The sequence below is a fragment of the Armigeres subalbatus genome, chromosome 2, assembly GCF_024139115.2.
Source record: "Armigeres subalbatus isolate Guangzhou_Male chromosome 2, GZ_Asu_2, whole genome shotgun sequence".
In the NCBI taxonomy this organism is placed as follows: Eukaryota; Metazoa; Arthropoda; class Insecta; order Diptera; family Culicidae; genus Armigeres; species Armigeres subalbatus.
Window position 1 is genome coordinate 76,762,191 of NC_085140.1, and position 18,480 is coordinate 76,780,670.

An 18,480-nucleotide genomic window follows, 5' to 3' on the forward strand; every position below is an offset into this window, starting at 1 on the left:
TCACAAGTCGCGCAATGCCAGCTACGATCTTTGACAGTTGAATCGACTTGTACACAAGTGAAGTGAAACCAGAGCTGATTATCGCGTCATATGATACTCAAATCCAGTTGAAACCGAAATTGGGTGCTAGCAGTTGGATTTTCTCACAATCCGTACGTTAAACCTAACTTCGGAAGTGGTGCGCCGAATAGCGCTTCGCGATATGAAGACAGCGCACCACTTCCGGAAGTTAGGTTTAACATACGGATTAGAGAAAAATCAACTCTGCTATCCCCAATTTCGGGTTTCAACTGGATTGAGAATACCATGTCGCTCACTTCATCGGGTTGTGTACAATCCGCACATTCGGTTTTTCCGCCATCTTGGAATTAAGTATGTAGACGCCACGTTGAAAATTTTCTAAAGAAATTTGTTACTGAACTTTCTTAGTTGTCTCACGGAAACACAGGCTTCAGAAAATTTTCAGTTTTACTTTGTATAATTTCTTTAGGCTTTTAGGGTTTAGACCAAGATGAATACCCAGCTACAGTGGTGTATTCATCTTGGTACATTATTTTGAATTGTAGAAATATGATTTAATAAAAGAAATATAAATTTTAGCTTTCAATCCTTGTATGACTATTGCTCTACACGTGATAATTTGACATTTCTACCTGACGTTTTCTTATGTCGCTTTAACATTCATCTGTTATTCTGCGTTCAGACCCTGTGGTGATTTTGAACCGAGGGGCTCTTGACGTTACACTGCTTCTTTTGACAGATGCGACACGTGCTATAAGTGCACGATTTAACGAGTACTAATTATTCAGCTTTACCGTCCCAAGAACTGATAACGGCCGGTGGCTGCTGCATACTCACTGTGAATTGGTTAAAGAACTGCCCATGAAATAATGAAGGACAATTTTTTAGAAAATGATAATATTATAAGCTACTGAGTGAAGCGGACGAGCATTGATCTTATTCAATCATAGCATCCTACGCAAGTGAGTGAAGAGCCTTGCTCAGATGGATACCAAACAACGATTATGAGCGATCGTTGCTGCGTAAACAACGAGCAACAGAGTTCGCCAAGTCAAACTTGCTGTGATATCCATGGAAGATAAGACTGGAGCATTTGTGTTACACTTGCTCTACCCATGATCGCATATTTGTAACACTCGCCTTTTTGTTCATTTTGTAAAAAGCCTGTGAATCGTTCAGAAAGCTCAATTTACTGCATCTAACCCCACAACAGTAAAATAGGCTTTACTATCTTGCTTATCTGTGGTAAGCTGGAAATTATTGAGCTTGTGGGGAGGATTGACAAACGATTTACAAAATCAACCAAAATGCAAATGTTACAAATATGCGATCATGGGCAGTGCTCTACTAGAATAAAACAGAAACATCAAAACATATCAGTTGTTCTGCCTTATTCACTTTGCTTTCAAGTTGCTGGGATGGAGGAGAAAAAGTTTCAAAGCATCCCATGCAGTGTATCAGAGTTCCATTCTCGGAGTAAATTTTCCAGAAAATATTTTTCTAACAGCGTGTGGTAATAAAACTCATTGTTAGGTTACCAGGTGATTTGCCTCGCTCAGTTGCCTCTCATTGGTGAGCGATGAAGGTCTTTGAACTTTGAATCAACGAACGACAAATTTCAATGATCTAGAAAGCATCATCGATTGGGCCGCAGTAGAGCATCAAGTTGGCATGAATTTAGTCGATTTTTACTCATGATCTGATTTTTTTCAATGCCTGATTTCGTCTCATTCATGTGTACCGAATTATAGATTTTTGAAAATTTGGGCTTTCGACATTTTGTCCCTTCGACCTTTTGTCTCTTAGACCTTGGAAGCGTAAATGGAACTTTGTCTGCAGCGACCCAACGATAAAATCGTGGCGACTAGTTGCCGCTTTCGCGACGATGAAATCGGGGAAGCTATTACACTCCTTGTTTTTAAATGAACAGTCCTTAATTCGCCATATAAACACCAACCAACCATGCCATATAAATGCCAACCATGCGTCTCCATGTCCATGTGGTGCATTTATCGTATACGATGGTGTTCAATCCATGCAACCTGTCTTTAGCTACGCCATTTTAAGCTACAGCTTTAGGCTAAAAGTGGCTTCACATTCAACCATAAATAGCCGTTTGGCAAGTTCAGCTAGTGTTAAACTCACTTTTCTGGCGTATTTGTGGGATATGATGACATTGATTTTGTGATAAAACTTCAAATTATCGAACAAATGACACTGAAGGAGGATTATTAGGGACACGGCAGGTATTTCCGTCCATCGTCGAAGGGGCTAAAACCAACGAAAGCAACGTACATTTGCTAGAACTCCACTATAGCAGAACGTTTCTCCTGAGCTTACGATTTGGTACGTATGAGTTTTACAAAAAAGCGTCTCTTTTATTGGTTTTCGAGACTATGACGAACATACGAAAATACCTGCCGTGTCCCTATCCGGGGTTTCCTCACACTTTACAAAGCGATTTATTTGATTCCATAGAACATATGTTTTAAATAATCTAGGCCAAATTTCCATAGTCAGATAGAGTGAATGCCGTATGCTATTCATTTCGCAAAAGTTCCCCATTCTTCGGTTCAACCTAGCAGCCAACAAAGACACAATTACCCACCTGTTCGGCTGGCTTCTCGCAACAGGTCGTCAATGAGTTCGTCACGCACGTGGATGCCCAGATTCCGCAGCATGAACTGCAGCTCCTCGGGCGTCACGTGGCCGTCCTGATCCCTGTCCAGCAGGTCGAACGCCGTTCGCAGATCTGAAAGAAGGGAAGCCGAAAAAAAAAGAGAAGTTAGGACGGGGGTAAATTACAATTCAATTCTGTTGTGGCCTATCGCCGTGGTGGTGAATAATGATGCGGGGATTATTCGGGGAAACTGCCGTCGTCGTCGGCGCGCCAGTCGACGCGCCAGACTGGATGAAGAGGAAGTTTCTTTCTAGTTTGATTTTTGTCGGCTATTCGAAGCATGGAATTGATGGCATAAAATGCGTGTAATGGTTGGCATTAACATAAAATACGAATCATTTTCATTGTGTTTCGATTTTGGTTTGGGTTATCAAGTTTGGCAACGTTTATGAAATGGAAGCGAAATAAAACATGGATGGGTGCTACAGTCATCAATAAAACGTAAGAAGTCCGGAAATAATGTATGATATATTAACTTGTTCGTGTTACACGGTATGTTGAGAGAGCACAAAGGTCACGTGTTTAGTAGCTTTCAGCACGTTTGGTATTGATTTATCAGTGAGCCATTCTTTTTCAAGGTTAAGGATCAAAACTATGTTCGCACTTTTAAGATGTAGAAAATTAGAGTAAAAAAATATATATATTTAGGCTTTAGGGTAGCTTGTGTGGGATTGCAAGTAATGGCCGGTTTGACATCTTTCCGAAATTTTCCAGGTTTAAATCATGCTTTCTACACACAATATTCGTTACATGCAATGTCTGCAATAATGCCGGATGTGTTGTTCACCACACGACCTGGTTTCTGCAACTATCTGTGCTATGCAAGAATAAATTTGTTTCAAACTAATATATCTGATACTTTACCTCGATTAGGGTTTATGGTCTCCATAGCATTTTTATTTAGCAGTATGCGTTATCATTTGTGTTTACTCCAGGATGATTGGATTTACTTCCAACTGATCCACCCGGATCAAACGTCTACTCGCACGTAGAAGATATTGAAAATGAACCAACCCACTCGAAAATTGGATTTACTTGCAACTGATCCACCCGGATGCATTTGATTATAACTCTTCTCAAAATGATGATTCATTACCAGCAATAACATATTGAGAATTGAGCTTTGGAGAATTTTGACAATTCATTAGGAGACAATCCAGTGCAGCATACCAGTAGGATCTTGAAAAACGAGAACGGTAAACTAGAAAATGTTTGCTAAAATGTTTAAGTTACACTTGAGAATAAACAACGCTCGATCCGATAATAAATATTATTATAAAAAAAATCTTTCTCGAGCACTCAAAAAATCCATCTTAATTTTAAATCTGATAACTGACGGCATAAATAAGTAGCGTTTCTTGTGTGTTGTTTTAACTACAGAGCATGCTTTAAGTATGATATATTTTTCACTTTGCTTCGTTTGTTTAACCCATGATAAATAGCCAGTTCTGTTAATTAGAATGTTCAACGGTTGTTAATATTTCAATAACCCACGCATGTGGATCCACTTCTCATAGTATTTATCACGACGCTGCTGGTGCGCATCCCACTTGTTATATTTCGTTTCAATGCCACGTGCTACTCGACAGTAATGGTCTACCTGTAGGACAACGTTTGGAAAATTCTGCGCACCATCATCATAAGCCTTGAGATTTTGCCGCCAGGACCATTGCCAAACCGTGAACAAACTTCACACTTCGTTTCACCCACATCGATCGCCACCCGCGCATATCCATGAAAGCGACATCCATTACAAGGCGGCATTTCGATGCTAGAGCATTGGAGGTGCGCTACTTTATGATGCTGTCGACACTGTGGTGACACATTATAACGTTTGGTGGACATAATACCAATTTACTCGAATGAATGTTGTATATAGGGTAAATATGACCAATATTATCAAAAGGAGCCTGATGAGCATTAGGGCGCTTTTCACTGTGTTCAACCCAAAAATTTCTTTGCTGTTTTAAGGGGATATTGAAGGCAACTGAATTTTGCTTTGAATCAAACAATTATAAAATGCGATTTTTTGTTTTGTTTTCAGGGCTAAATATTAACTCTCGCCCCTTTCACTTTTTGATGGATAATTCATCTTATTTGTACAAGCGCTTCTTTCATTAAGTGATGTTCTTTACGTAATTTGGTGAAATTTGCTTAGCATGCCTTTCATCATTCGCGTTTCTGTGAATGAGAGCTCTGTAAACATCGCTTGACACCTCTCATTTAAATCGAGAAATAACAGTACTAGATAAAACCTCTCATTATTAACAGTGTAAAATGAAAAATTGTTTTATTTTTATGTTAACATGTTGATATTTCTTATTCCAATAAAACAGCGGTTCTCAACCTTTTTCTTGAGAGGCTTCCGGGCCTCTTGAAAGGAGGCTTCCGGGCCTCTTGAAAGGAGGCTTCCGGGCCGCTCGAAATGAGGCTTCCGGGCCTCTCGAAAGGAGGCTTCCGGGCCTCTCGAAAGGAGGCTTCCGGGCCTCTCGAAAGGAGGCTTCCGGGCCTCTTGAAAGGAGGCTTCCGGGCCTCTCGAAAGGAGGCTTCCGGGCCTCTTGAAAGGAGGCTTCCGGGCCTCTTGAAAGGAGGCTTCCGGGGGTCTTGGAAGGAGGCTTCCGGACCTCTTGAAAGGAGGCTTCCGGGCCTCTTGAAAGGAGGATTCCGGACCTCTTGAAAGGAGGCTTCCGGGCCTCTTGAAAGGAGACTTCCAGGCCTCTTGAAAGGAGGCTTCCTTGGCTCTTGAAAGGAAGCTTCCGGGCCTCTTGAAAGAAGGTTTCCGGGCCTCTTGAAAGAAGGCTTCCGGGCATCTTGAAAGGAGGCTTCCGGGCCTCTTGAAAGGAGGCTTCCAGGCCTCTTGAAAGGATGCTTCCGGGCCTCTTGAAAGGAGGCTTCCGGGCCTCTTGAAAGGAAGCTTCCGGACCTCTTGAAAGGAGGCTTCCGGGCCTCTTGAAAGGAGGTTTCCGAGCCTCTTGAAAGGAGGCTTCCGGGCCTCTTGAAAGGAGGCTTCCGGGCCTCTTGAAAGGAGGCTTCGGGCCTCTTGAAAGGAGGCTTCGGACCTCTTGAAAGGAGGCTTCAGGGCCTCTTGAAAGGAGGCTTGGACCTCTTGAAAGGAGGCTTCCGGGCCTCTTGAAAGGAGGCTTCGGGCCTCTTGAAAGGAGGCTTCCGGGCCTCTTGAAAGGAGGCTTCCGGGCCCTCTTGAAAGGAGGCTTGGGCCTCTTGAAAGAAGGCTTCCGGGCCTCTTGAAAGGAGGCTTCCGGGCCTCTTGAAAGGAGCTTCGGGCCTCTTGAAAGGAGGCTTCCAGGCCTCTTGAAAGGAGGCTTCCGGGCCTCTTGAAGGAGGCTTCCAGGGCCTCTTGAAAGGAGGCTTCCGGGCCTTTTGAAAGGAGGCTTCCGGGCCTCTTGAAAGGAGGCTTCCAGAATCCAGGACTCTTGAAAGGAGGCTTCCGGGCCTCTTGAAAGGAGGCTTCCGAGCCTCTTGAAAGGAGGCTTCCGGGCCTCTTGAAAGGAGGCTTCCGGGCCTCTTGGAAGGAGGCTTCCGGGCCTCTTGGAAGGAGGCTTCCGGGCCTCTTGAAAGGAGGCTTCCGGGCCTCTTGAAAGGAGGCTTCCGGGCCTCTTGGAAGGAGGCTTCCGGGCCTCTTGAAAGGAGGCTTCCGAGCCTCTTGAAAGGAAGCTTCCAGGCCTCTTGAAAGGAGGCTTCCGGGCCTCTTGAAAGGAGGCTTCCGGGCCTCTTGAAAGAAGGCTTCCGGGCCTCTTGAAAAGAGGCTTCCGGTCTCTTGAAAGGAGGCTTCCGGGCCTCTTGAAAGGAGGATTCCCCTCTTGAAATGAGGCTTCCGGGCCTCTTGAAAGGAGGCTTTCGGGCCTTTTGAATGGAGGTTTCTGGGCTTCTTAAAAGGGAACTTCCGGGCCTCTGTAAAGGAAGCCTTTGAACCTCTTGAAAGTAGGTTTCCAAACCTTTTGAAAGGAGGCTTCCGGGTCTTGAAAAGAGGTGTCCTAGCCTTCCGAGGCATTTGATAGAAGGCTTCTGGGCTTCTTAAAAGGGAACTTTCGGGCCTCTGTAAAGAAAGCCTCTAAACCTCTTGAAAGTAGGTTTCCGAAACTTTTGAAAGAAGGCTTCCAAGCCTCTTGAAAAAAGTCTTCCGAGCTGTCTAGAAGGAGGCTTTCGAGAAGCAACTGAGCTTTTCCAAAAAAACTTCATTACTCTCAAATTGAGGCTTCCGAACATGTAGACTCGATTGGATTTGAGTTGGATTTGGATTGGAATTGGATTGGATTTGGATTGGATTTGGATTGGATTTGGATTGGATTTGGATTGGATTTGGATTGGATTTGGATTGGATTTGGATTGGATTTGGATTGGATTTGGATTGGATTTGGATTGGATTGATTGGTTTGGATTGGTTTGGATTGGTTTGGATTGGTTTGGATTGGTTTGGATTGGTTTGGATTGGTTTGGATTGGTTTGGATTGGTTGGATTGGTTTGGATTGGTTTGGATTGGTTTGGATTGGATTTGGATTGGTTTGGTTGGTTTGGATTGGTTTGGATTGGTTTGGATTGGTTTGGTTGGTTTGGATTGGTTTGGATTGGTTTGGATTGGTTTGGATTGGTTTGGATTGGTTTGGATTGGTTTGGATTGGTTTGGATTGGTTTGGTTGGTTTGGATTGGTTTGGATTGGTTTGGATTGGTTTGGATTGGTTTGGATTGGTTTGGATTGGTTTGGTTGGTTTGGTTTGGATTGGTTTGGATTGGTTTGGTTGGTTTGGATTGGTTTGGATTGGTTTGGATTGGTTTGGATTGGTTTGGATTGGTTGGATTGGTTTGGATTGGTTTGGATTGGTTTGGATTGGTTTGGATTGGTTGGATTGGTTTGGATTGGTTTGGATTGGTTTGGATTGGTTTGGTTGGTTTGGATTGGTTTGGATTGGTTTGGTTGGTTTGGATTGGTTTGGATTGGTTTGGATTGGTTTGGATTGGTTTGGATTGGTTTGGATTGGTTTGGGTTGGTTTGGATTGGATTTGGTTGGTTTGGATTGGTTTGGATTGGTTTGGATTGGTTTGGATTGGTTTGGATTGGTTTGGTTGGTTTGGATTGGTTTGGATTGGTTTGGATTGGTTTGGATTGGTTGGATTGGTTTGGATTGGATTTGGATTGGTTTGGATTGGTTGGTTGGATTGGTTTGGATTGGTTTGGTTGGTTTGGATTGGTTTGGATTGGTTTGGATTGGTTTGGATTGGTTTGGATTGGTTTGGATTGGATTTGGTTGGATCTGGATTGGTTTGGATTGGTTTGGATTGGTTTGGATTGGTTTGGTTGGTTTGGATTGGTTTGATTGGTTTGGATTGGTTTGGTTGGTTTGGTTGGTTTGGATTGGTTTGGGATCGGTTGGTTTGGATTGGTTTGGATTGGATTTGGATTGGTTTGATTGGTTTGGATTGGTTTGGATGGTTTGGATTGATTTGGATTGGTTTGGATTGGATTTGGATTGGTTTGGAATTGATTTGGATGGTTTGGTTTGGATTGGTTTGGATTAGATGTTGGATTGGATTTGGATTGGATTGGTTTGAATTGGTTTGGATTGATTTGGATTGGTTTGGATTGGTTTGGATTGCATTTGGATTGGTTTGGATTGGTTTGGTTTGGTTTGGATTAGATTTGGATTAGATTTGGGTTGGTTGGATTGGTTTGGATTGGTTTGGATTGGTTTGGATTGGTTTGGATTGGTTGGATTCGATTTGGATTGGATTTGGATTGGTTTGGATTGGTTTGATTGGATTTGGCTTGGATTTGGATTGGGTTTGGATTGGTTTGGATTGGTTTGGATTGGTTTGGTTTGGATTTGGATTTGGATTGGTTTGGATTGGTTTGGATTGGTTTGGTTGGATTGATTGGTTTGGTTGGATTGATTTGGATTGGTTTGAATTGGTTTCGATTGGTTTCGATTGGATTTGGATTGGTTTGGATTGGATTTGGATTGGATTTGGATTGGATTTGGATTGGATTTGGATTGGATTTGGATTGGATTTGGATTGGATTTTGATTGGATTTGGATTGGATTTGGATTGGATTTGGATTGCATTTGGATTGGATCTCGATTGGATTTGGATTGGATTTCGTGCGGCACTTTGACAGTCGTTGCAGTTACCGCACTTCATGACATCCATTATTTCGCAACTCACTCCTAAAGATATGCGGTCTTCATCTCTGCTATCATGCGTTCAATGTATTCGGTGGGTTTTAGGGCCAGCCTCCGATGATCACTTTCATTGGTTTATTGCCAAGAGCGCCATGAGTGTTGTACTTTGTGTTTCTTTGCGAGATGAAAGGTACTTGCCGTTTCATAATCCACCACGATTTTGTACGCATGCTGCAAAGCTTGAAGAGCGGGTGTTTTTCTTGTTTCGCCGCTGAGTTTTTCTCTACTTGCCATTGCTTGAAAATGTCCAACTCCATCGTGAAAACCGGAGTGGACGACTAGCGAAGTTAGATTTTTCTCGCAATCCGCACGTTAAACCTAACTTCGCTAGTAGTGCGCTAATCTAACAAGGGCCTAATTAAATTAGCGCAGGTTGAACGTACGAAACGCGAAAAAAAAATCCAGCTTTATTAGTCCCCTATTTCGGTTTCGACTATGCTCACAAGTTTCGAAATTGAGCTCACAAGAATGGAGCTCACAATCTCCGGCTTGGCAATCCTACGTCTATGCTGGCAAGAGCTACGAAAGCATCCTACCTACTTCGAACAATTGATTATAATTTCGCTGATCCTGAATGAAAATATTAAATCGAATGCAAATTTTGTAAATTTGAAACTTTCCCACAGTGCAGCAGATCGTTTGAACAGCCTCGGGGACGCTGCGAACCCACTCCAGTTCTGCTCTGATGTTTGTTTATCACAACAAAGTCGATATAATTAGTGGCAATTAATCAACTGAATTGTTTACTGCTGTGTCGCGTCCATTTGGGGCGGAGTGCTGATGGAGCAGCGAGCTGCCTCTGTTTGACAGTATTTAAAAAAAAATGTGAAAAATTAATGTGATTAATTTATTTGGTGGCGAGTCTTTAGCTATAGTCAGTACACCATAATCTGGCGGATATACACAAGTCATGTTTGACAATTTGGGATCGAAAAAACAAGCGTTTAATAGCAAGCATGAAAAAGTTTGAGAACAACTTCACAACCAAATTCACATTCATTACATAATACCCATTTAAAAGTGCGTACCGCCGCAAACGTAAGTTTTAAAAATAAAGCTTTTACTTATTGACTTAAAAAAAAATCGTTACGTTTGGCGGACTCAAGCGATAACTAAAGTTTGCTTTTGGATGCTTTCTTAGATTTTCTTGTCGATCAATGGAGTAAATAAGTAAATTACACGCTTAAAATCAATAACACAGAGATGTGTTTGCATCACACAAAACGGACCTAATGTGGAACATCCCCTAGATGAGCGACAGTTACACAGGCACAAAAATGCCTCGTACGGTCGTGATAACGGTCCTTTTCAACATGTAAACGTTTGTACATATTCCTTGTTTCATGAGGAACCAAATACTGTTGAAAATATTGAAATCCAAGCTTCAATAAAACCACACGAGCTATTTTTGTGGCTGTGTAACTATCGCTCATCTAGGGGATGTTCCGCATTAGGTCCGTTTTGTGTGATGCAAACACATCTCTGTGTTATTGATTTTAGGCGTGTATCAAAACGCCACTCAATCAATCACAAACGAACACGAATTTGGTAGATCTGCTGGAAAACTGAATTGAAACTGTGCTTTGTGTAAAGTTGTGATTTTGAAATCATTTGACACTCAGTACTTTGGGTCTGTTCACAAATTACGTAACGCTTTTGGGGGGAGGGGGGAGGTCCAACTTGCGTTATACTTTGTTACACTAAAAGGTGGGGGTGGGTACTACCAAATGTTACGCATAACGCGAATAAAAATTTATTTAAATGTTTTTTTTTAATGTTTCCAATCACTGATTGGAGTATGACTGATATTTGTATTTTTTTAATTCTGAAAGACAGCCAGTTTTGACAGCCAAATTGGTTGCGAAATTTCAAGGCATTTTTGTCTCACGTATTTTATTACTAGATCTAACAAACCAAGCTAAAGTGAATAGAGGCAAGAGGGTTTTCGTAGTAAGCAATTGCATTTTAGCTCAGCCAGTTCAATTTAAAAATTATATCGTTATCGTATGTTAGTCATTATCAAAATCAAGCACATAGCGGGACTGATATGCGTTCAAATACCAAGCGAATATTATATTTCTCGACAAAACAGTTCCGCTAAACTACTTAAATGGCCATGGTCGCAAATTCTATTTTCGTTTCTACTGACTGCTTTCTTGATATCCTTGGATTTTCATCATGTGCCGTCCCTATTCTAACAGTGTTAAAAAAATACCATAACCCACATGTTCCAGATACTCCAGAGAAAAAAAAACTGCCTTTAAAATTTTCACAGTGACGCGTTATATGGGGAGGGAGGGGGTACCAAAAATGTTACATTTTGTTACGGGGGGAGGGAGGGGGTCAAAAGCTCGGATTTTTGCGTTACGTAATTTGTGAACAGGCCTTTTCAGTTATTGTCTAGCGTTCAAGTTATTTCTGGCCAGTTTTGTCTCATAAAAAAAATATTTTTTTAAGTTTTCCATTTTCGAACGCTGAGTAACCCATTGTGATAAACCTGATTGACCACCGGAGGTCCTTAAGAAGATTCGGAAAGTCCGCAAAAGAATTCAATTCATGAAACCCATCATAAAAAAACACAGTTTCTTCCTAGATCTTTATTATCGTACTCTGAATAATAAATCATCCTTTAAAGTGTTCAATTTCTGAACAGTCACCGGAGTCTTCCAGAAGATCCGGAACATCCACAAAAGTTGTCAATTAATAAAATTCGTCCCAGAAAAGAGCTATCAGAAGTTGTGGCCAAAATTCTTTTTTTACATCAAAAACGCGGAAAAAAGTCTCGCCAACTTTTCAGGCACTTATGCTTAACCGATTTGCTTGCAACAAATTGCATTCGACGCAGTACCTTATTCCATTGTTTCCTTTTGAAAATGCCATATCGAACAATGGGATCAAAAGTTATGGCACAATGATATTCTTCCCTCCCCCTTCAGCTTGGCAGAAGAAGGTCGTGTGATATGTGCCATCACAAATATTGCCCTCCGCTCGCTTTCAAATCGACTTCTATAAAAAACATTATTCATGCCTGCCGTATCCTAACGGAACTATCAATTCTATACTTTCGCCTCTAATTCTATCATGAACATGTACGTCTGAGTTTGGAAGATGATATTGGCATTTCCATATCAATTTTGTATTGCTTGCAAAGTTATGTTACTATTAGATTAAATTAGTGATCTCCAGCATTATCGGCGTTTTCATCAGTAAAGTCCTTGTTAAGCAATATATTTTAATAGGCACTTTGAAGCTTAGAACAACATCTACCAGCTAAGGGCATTTAAGCTATTATCTCTGTTGCATTGGCAAGCAGCACGGACGGAGAGCTCTGGTTCTTGTCATGGAGCTTTCTTAACTTTTCTGTCCAAAATCACATATTTGTCCTATATGAATATGAATTCCAGCAAAGGTGGCTGATATGCGATCATAAGCAGTATTTTTGTATAGAAATAATAAAAAAGGTACATGTTGGTTTAATAGACATTTTTCTAGGGCTTACATCTATGAACGGTAATTTATAAATACGGTATGAACAGTAATTTATGAATGGTTTGATACTAGAGAAACAAATGGTTGGTAAAAACAAAAGTTTAAGAGACCTTGAAATTAAAAAGAAGATATGTCGAAAATAACCTATTTTGGACATGCCTCAGAATATTGTTTTTAAACTTACAATGTTTTGCTCGAGGTATGAAACTGCTTAAATTAGGTTTTAATAAGTCACCAACATCATTCACATGTTTTAAATCTATGTACAAATAAACTTACAGCTTTTGAAAGTTGACTTCAATTTTACAATGTCGTCCTAGTTTTGGTCTATTCCAGCCGGTTACCCGTAATGCTGGGTAGACACCTTTACGTGGTGTGTTACGGGGTAAGATCTACCACGGTTACATTGCCAGCTACAGGCAAATCCTGACCCAACGATTACCTTCCTCATTATCCAACTCCGTGGTACTTATGAGGGTGTCGCTAAGTCGGTGGCCTCTCGTTAAGTAAGTACTACATCAACACTTCCTTCCTCTCCCTAGTTACGGTGAAGATGGGCGTGGCCAGGAGTAGTAATCCTCATGCTTTTGTTATTTTTATTTGAGACTGGAATCAAGGACCACTCCCCTTCTTGATTTCTGATAGCATTCTAGATAAGGATCTCAAAAGTAAAACATGAGTATCACTAGTGTCCAATCTACGAATTACACCGTAACAATGCTAATGCTAATGCTAATGCTATTCCAGCCGGAATGAGTAAATACGTGAACATATTCTTAATAATTGCAATATTGTATAAGAAACAAATGTAGGAGATATATTATGAATAGTTTCTTTTTGCAATAAAATTTAAATGTTGCATGTTTTATTTAGTTTTATGTGATATAAATACAAAATTAAGCTAGGTGGTCCAAATTATGAGCCCGGTCCAAAATACAGCCGTTACCCTATATTGATTACTGTGAACATCCTCTTACTATTATTCTTCTTCTTTGGCATTACACCCCCTACTGGGACATTGCTGCCTCACAGCTTAGTAATCATTAGGCACTTTCACAGTTATTAACTGCAAAGTTTTTAAGTCAATTTATAATTTTTGCATTCGTATACAGTAATATCCCGATTTTATCACCCCTTGGGGAATTTAAGGGTGATAAAATAGGAAATGTGACAAAATCGAAAGAAAAAAATATTTCAATTTTTCAATTTGTTTTACAAAAAAGAATCAGTTTATGCCTTAGGAAGCAAAATACGTGATCGGAACCCATGATTTGATATCGAAAATGAAAGTTATGAAAATCATGATTGTTTGCGGTATTATTTGAAAAATAAAAAGAACGACTTAAATTTCTAAATAAAAAGAACGATTTCTTTCTAAAATTTCTGGAGTGACAAAATCGGATAGAAAACATGATAAAATCAGGACGAGATTGAATCGGGTCAAAAACGTGATAAAATCGGGGAGTGACAAAATCGGGTCGATACAGTATTATAAGGCTAAACGGTGATACTTCTTTGCCCACAGAAGTCCGGCAAATTTCCAACCCCGACCGGGAGTCGAACCCAGCCACCAACAGCATGATCTTGCTTTGTAGCCGCGAAACCGCAGAAAGAATCACAACAACCTTCTTGAGATGATCAATGAGTAACCAATAACAAATAGTTAACAAAATATCGTGCTCTAGTAGGATGAGTATCAAGTATTGACCAATCCGGAGGATTTTTAGGAGGACATCCAGTGGTCACTTAACTCTATGCGTGTGGATCACGAGAGGGCCTTCACTGGCCATTTAAGTCCATAAGTGAGGGTCACGACAATAATGTCTTGCTCAGAGTGCGATAATATATTTTTTGTAAAACCGTGCTCTTATGATTCGAGTTTCTTGAGTTGGCAACTTTTGGGGATATTACGGGCATTATTCATGAAATACCTCCAATGGCCACTCAGGTCCATAAGAATGGGTAACGATAATTTTCAATACCTACGTCAATGAAAAGCTTTGGAAAAGCCACGTTCTTCTATGGTGAGTTTTCTGAACTGAACAATTCTACGGAAGTTCCGCATCTTAGAAAAGATCCCTGTGGCTACTCAAGTACATTTAAATGGGTCACAACCAGGGTTTGCAGAAATTACTCTCAATAGATAACGAACAACGATAAAAGAAAGGCAAAAACTGTTCCGAATATTAACAAGCCGTGATAATAAATTTATCAAACTTGTATACAAGTGTGAAAAAACAGAAAGGGATAGCCAGCCCCCACAGAGAAGTGATGATTCTCGCTTTGTTCTCGCTCACTTTGTGTTGGGGATCGCACAGCTGTGTAGAACAAGTTGAAATACATTAACAGAACTAGTGCCTCCCGCGTTTGGAGTTTATCATAAGGAATAACCTCCCGAATCAATCTTTATCATATGTATACAGAGATGATAAGTGAGAAACTTTTTAATTCTCTTTTGGATTCAATCCCTGGTCACAACAAGCTTTTGTTACTCAGAGTACGACATTAAAAAGCTTTGAAAAAACGACCTATTCTATTATGAGTTTTATGAGTTGACCACTTTACCGGACTTTACCTCAGGTCAGGCTACCCAGGTCCATCAAAATGGGTCGCCACAATAATTTTTTATTTATTAAAAAAAACGCGCTATATGGTGAGTTTCATGAATTAACCACTTTTATGGACGTTCCGGATCTTCTGAGGGCCTTCGGTGGCCTCCTAAGTCAAATTTCGAAAATTTCAAAACTCTATCTCATTGGATTACAAAGCTGCAACGTTTTAGGGGTAACCACCATCAGTGTGTCTTGAATTAGGTCTAAGGTTGAGTCTTAGGTTAGCATAAAATCATTTAGCATATCGATCATAATTTTGAACTATGGAAGAGTAGAAGTGATTCGAGACATTTTTTCACATAGATAAAGGAGATTGTTTTGCATGATGCTGGGTCATTATGCCGAATGGTCATTAGGTATTGTTGATTACTTTTCAACGAGATTTTTAAAGTTTTCTTAAGTTCATCTTGGCTTAATGGTCTGGATAGTGGGAATTGAAAAGTAAGAAGTGAGAAAACGGAAAGAGAAAAGTTCAATGTGAGAAATGAGAATAAGTGATAAAGGATAAATGAGAAGTGGAAAGGTAGGTGGGAGAAGTGTGATGTAAGAAAACAACAAATGAGAAGTGAGTAGGCTAAAGCTAGAAGGAAGAGAGGAGGAAGAAGAAGAAAAAGGAAGAAAGAGGTGGGAAGAAGGCTGAATCAAGAAGGAAGAAAGAGGAAGAAAGAATTAAAAAGGAAGAGGGAAGTAGGACGAAGGAAGAAGAACAAGAAAGGAGGAGAAATAATAAAGAAAAAAGCAGGAATATGAAATAAGGAAGAAGAAAGAAGGCAGAAGGAAGGAGGAAGTAGGAAGAAGGAAGAACGAAAAAGAAAGAAGAAAGGAGAAAGAAAAAAGAAGGAAGGAGGAATAAGGGGAAGAAAAAGTGAAGCAGGATAAAGGGAATGCACTACTTCTTCCTTCTTTATTTCTTCTTCCTTCCCCTTTTTTCTTCCTCTTACTCATTTTCCCCTTTGCCCTTCTTCTTTCTTCCTTTTTTATTCATTCTTCCTTAATTTTCTTCCCTCCATTCTTTCCTCCTTTTTTTTACTCTACCTTTTTATTTCTTTATTTTACTTCTTCCATTTTCTTCTTGCTTCCTTCTTGCTTCTACCTACACATTATCTTTTTCCTGCTTCATTGCTTACTTCTTTTTTCATTCTTCTTTTTTTTGTGTTTTGTGAAGGAAGAATAAAGAAGGAAGAAAAAGGGAAGAAGAAAAAAGGTGAATGGCAGATTTTTTTTTAAGACGGGCAAACTATACGGCAAAACTACTTCCAAGGAAGGGTTCATACTAACCGTTATCTTGTTTCATAAAAACGCATTTTCACAATCACCATTGCATTATACTGATAATATACAATATCAATAAAAACACAATTAGACAAAAATGGTTGCAGCAACTTTATTGTGACTAAATCTAGTCACATATGAGTTGCAGTAATCTATGTGGAACAAGTGTGCTGCTAGTACATCCACTTCTAAAGAACAACAAACATCTACTTCTAAAGAAAGGATCAAATCCAACATTGCGATATTCCGGGCGACCGGAGACGATCCTGTTCAATATTGCTATAATCTGGGCAACAGCCTTCTCTTAATGAAGAATAGTATCCACTATTGCTTTATATTCTGGATGGGGTGACGATGGTATTTTGGATCTCTGAATATATTTTGAACTGTTGGCTATATTTTGTTGCATAAATTTAGCTCGACATGTGATTATAAATGAGGCAAAACAGACACATGATTCCTATTTGTTTATAAAATAGTAAATAGAAAAAATATCTAAATATCCAAAAGTCCAAAACATATTCAGGTGTCCAAAATACAAGGTTTACCCTACATTTAAAGGAAACACTTTCAGCATCGTCTTTTACTATGAGAAAACCTTGATTCCACAGTGATGAACTCTTTATATTAAGAAAAACAAGTTAAAAAAGTCTTTAAAAAAGTAGGGGGTTGTATTAAACATACGACCGCAAATTGAACGTAGAATTACGTATAGTGCGATAGTGGATACAAAATTTGATCATCAACATTTTATGCATGTTCATGCCGGATGGCTAATAGCCGAAATGTAGGCAATTTACTGTTAAAGTGCAATTTCAACATTGGCTGGCGAAATTGAATTTTTCAATAGTTAAATGCATTGAATCAATTGTTTACAATAGTTGTATAGAATCTTAGAGAGTTTACTGATCGATTCATACCAAAATCTCCGGAATCCGTTGAAAAACGGCTGAGTTATTGGCTCGTACTTCCTGACCTCTTTTCGTGACGGTCCCAAATTTGAAACTTTGGAATGACCCCCCTATCTTACCGAAGGACGTAATTCTACGTCAAAACACTTGGAAAAAATGCGCGAGCAAAAATCACGTCCGTACGTGCTGCTGTCTCGAACTGGAATTCGGAGCAAGCAAGCCAATGCCAAGCGATTATAATTCGCACTTTGAAGAAGTAGAAGAAGAAGAAGAGGCCCTGGTTATATACGAAAGCACTGGCAACAAACGAACGAAAGGCGGAGCAAGCAAGCCGATGCCAATGATACGGCTCCCAAAATGGCGGGGCCTCGGACTCAATGGTTTTCTCGATAGAATCGGCAGGACAATTGCATCGCCGTGCCAAACCAGACATCACCGGCGGTGGAAAGGCTGCGGAAAAGGCAACAGCGATGATGGTTGCTACTGGGGGCGGCAGCGACGATTATTGCTACGAGCGGCGGCAGCAAGGCTCAGAGAAACATTATCAAGGGCGTCTCATCGAAGGTGTCGAGCATTATAAACACCCTCGTAAACGAGGCGTATCGTGCTGGCCAAGCCCGTCATCTCGGAGGGTTCCAAAGTCGTCACCAAGTAAGTCAGCTTCTAGTGGATGAACGAGGACGTAGCTCCACTTAAAACGGCCCTTTTCAGGGCCACAGTCCCACTCAAAGAGGAGAGGAGTTTTCGAAATGAATTTCCACTTCACTGCTACTATCAGCCAATTTATGATTTGCCGCTGGAACACGATAGACGTCATCCATTCTAATACATTGTTTTGCAACGTCTCCCCGCAAGGAGCGCATGGGCTGCTATCGACAAAGAATTTTGCCCGTCACCAAGTGATTATGATTTGAATTTTTTGCAAATTTTTGTCTCGGCTCAACCTTCTCTCGTGTAAAATGATGATTTTGTTTCCAATGACGCGCCTTTCCAATAATAAACAGCAAGAATACCGAAATCAGAATCTTGGGAAAATCTCATTTGTTGATGATTTGATGTGAGACGTCATCGTTGTTCACTTCCCTCACTTTTACTGCTACCTATTTCAACTTTCTACCGTCGCCAAGCGGATATTATTTGCACTTTGAAAAAAATATTTCGGCTCTACCTTCGCTTGCGTACAATGGTAGATTTGACAAGAATCGATTTTGATCCACAATGCGCCTTTCTAATCATCCATAGCAAACAAACGATAGTCCGTACCTTGCGTAAAAATTTCACTTTTGTGCTAAGTTACCA

General features: G+C 40.4%; 1 protein-coding gene across 12 annotated transcripts in view; it reads right to left on the reverse strand.

Annotated features, from left to right (window-relative positions):
- Positions 1-18,480, reverse strand: part of LOC134209273 (calcium-binding protein E63-1) — a 370,945-nt gene that overhangs the window by 77,226 nt on the left and 275,239 nt on the right. For all 12 annotated transcript variants that reach the window (XM_062685256.1, XM_062685253.1, XM_062685261.1 and 9 more), the window contains one exon: positions 2,630-2,773. In XM_062685256.1, the coding sequence (XP_062541240.1) occupies positions 2,630-2,773 (144 nt within the window). The remainder of the gene's footprint in view (positions 1-2,629; positions 2,774-18,480) is intronic.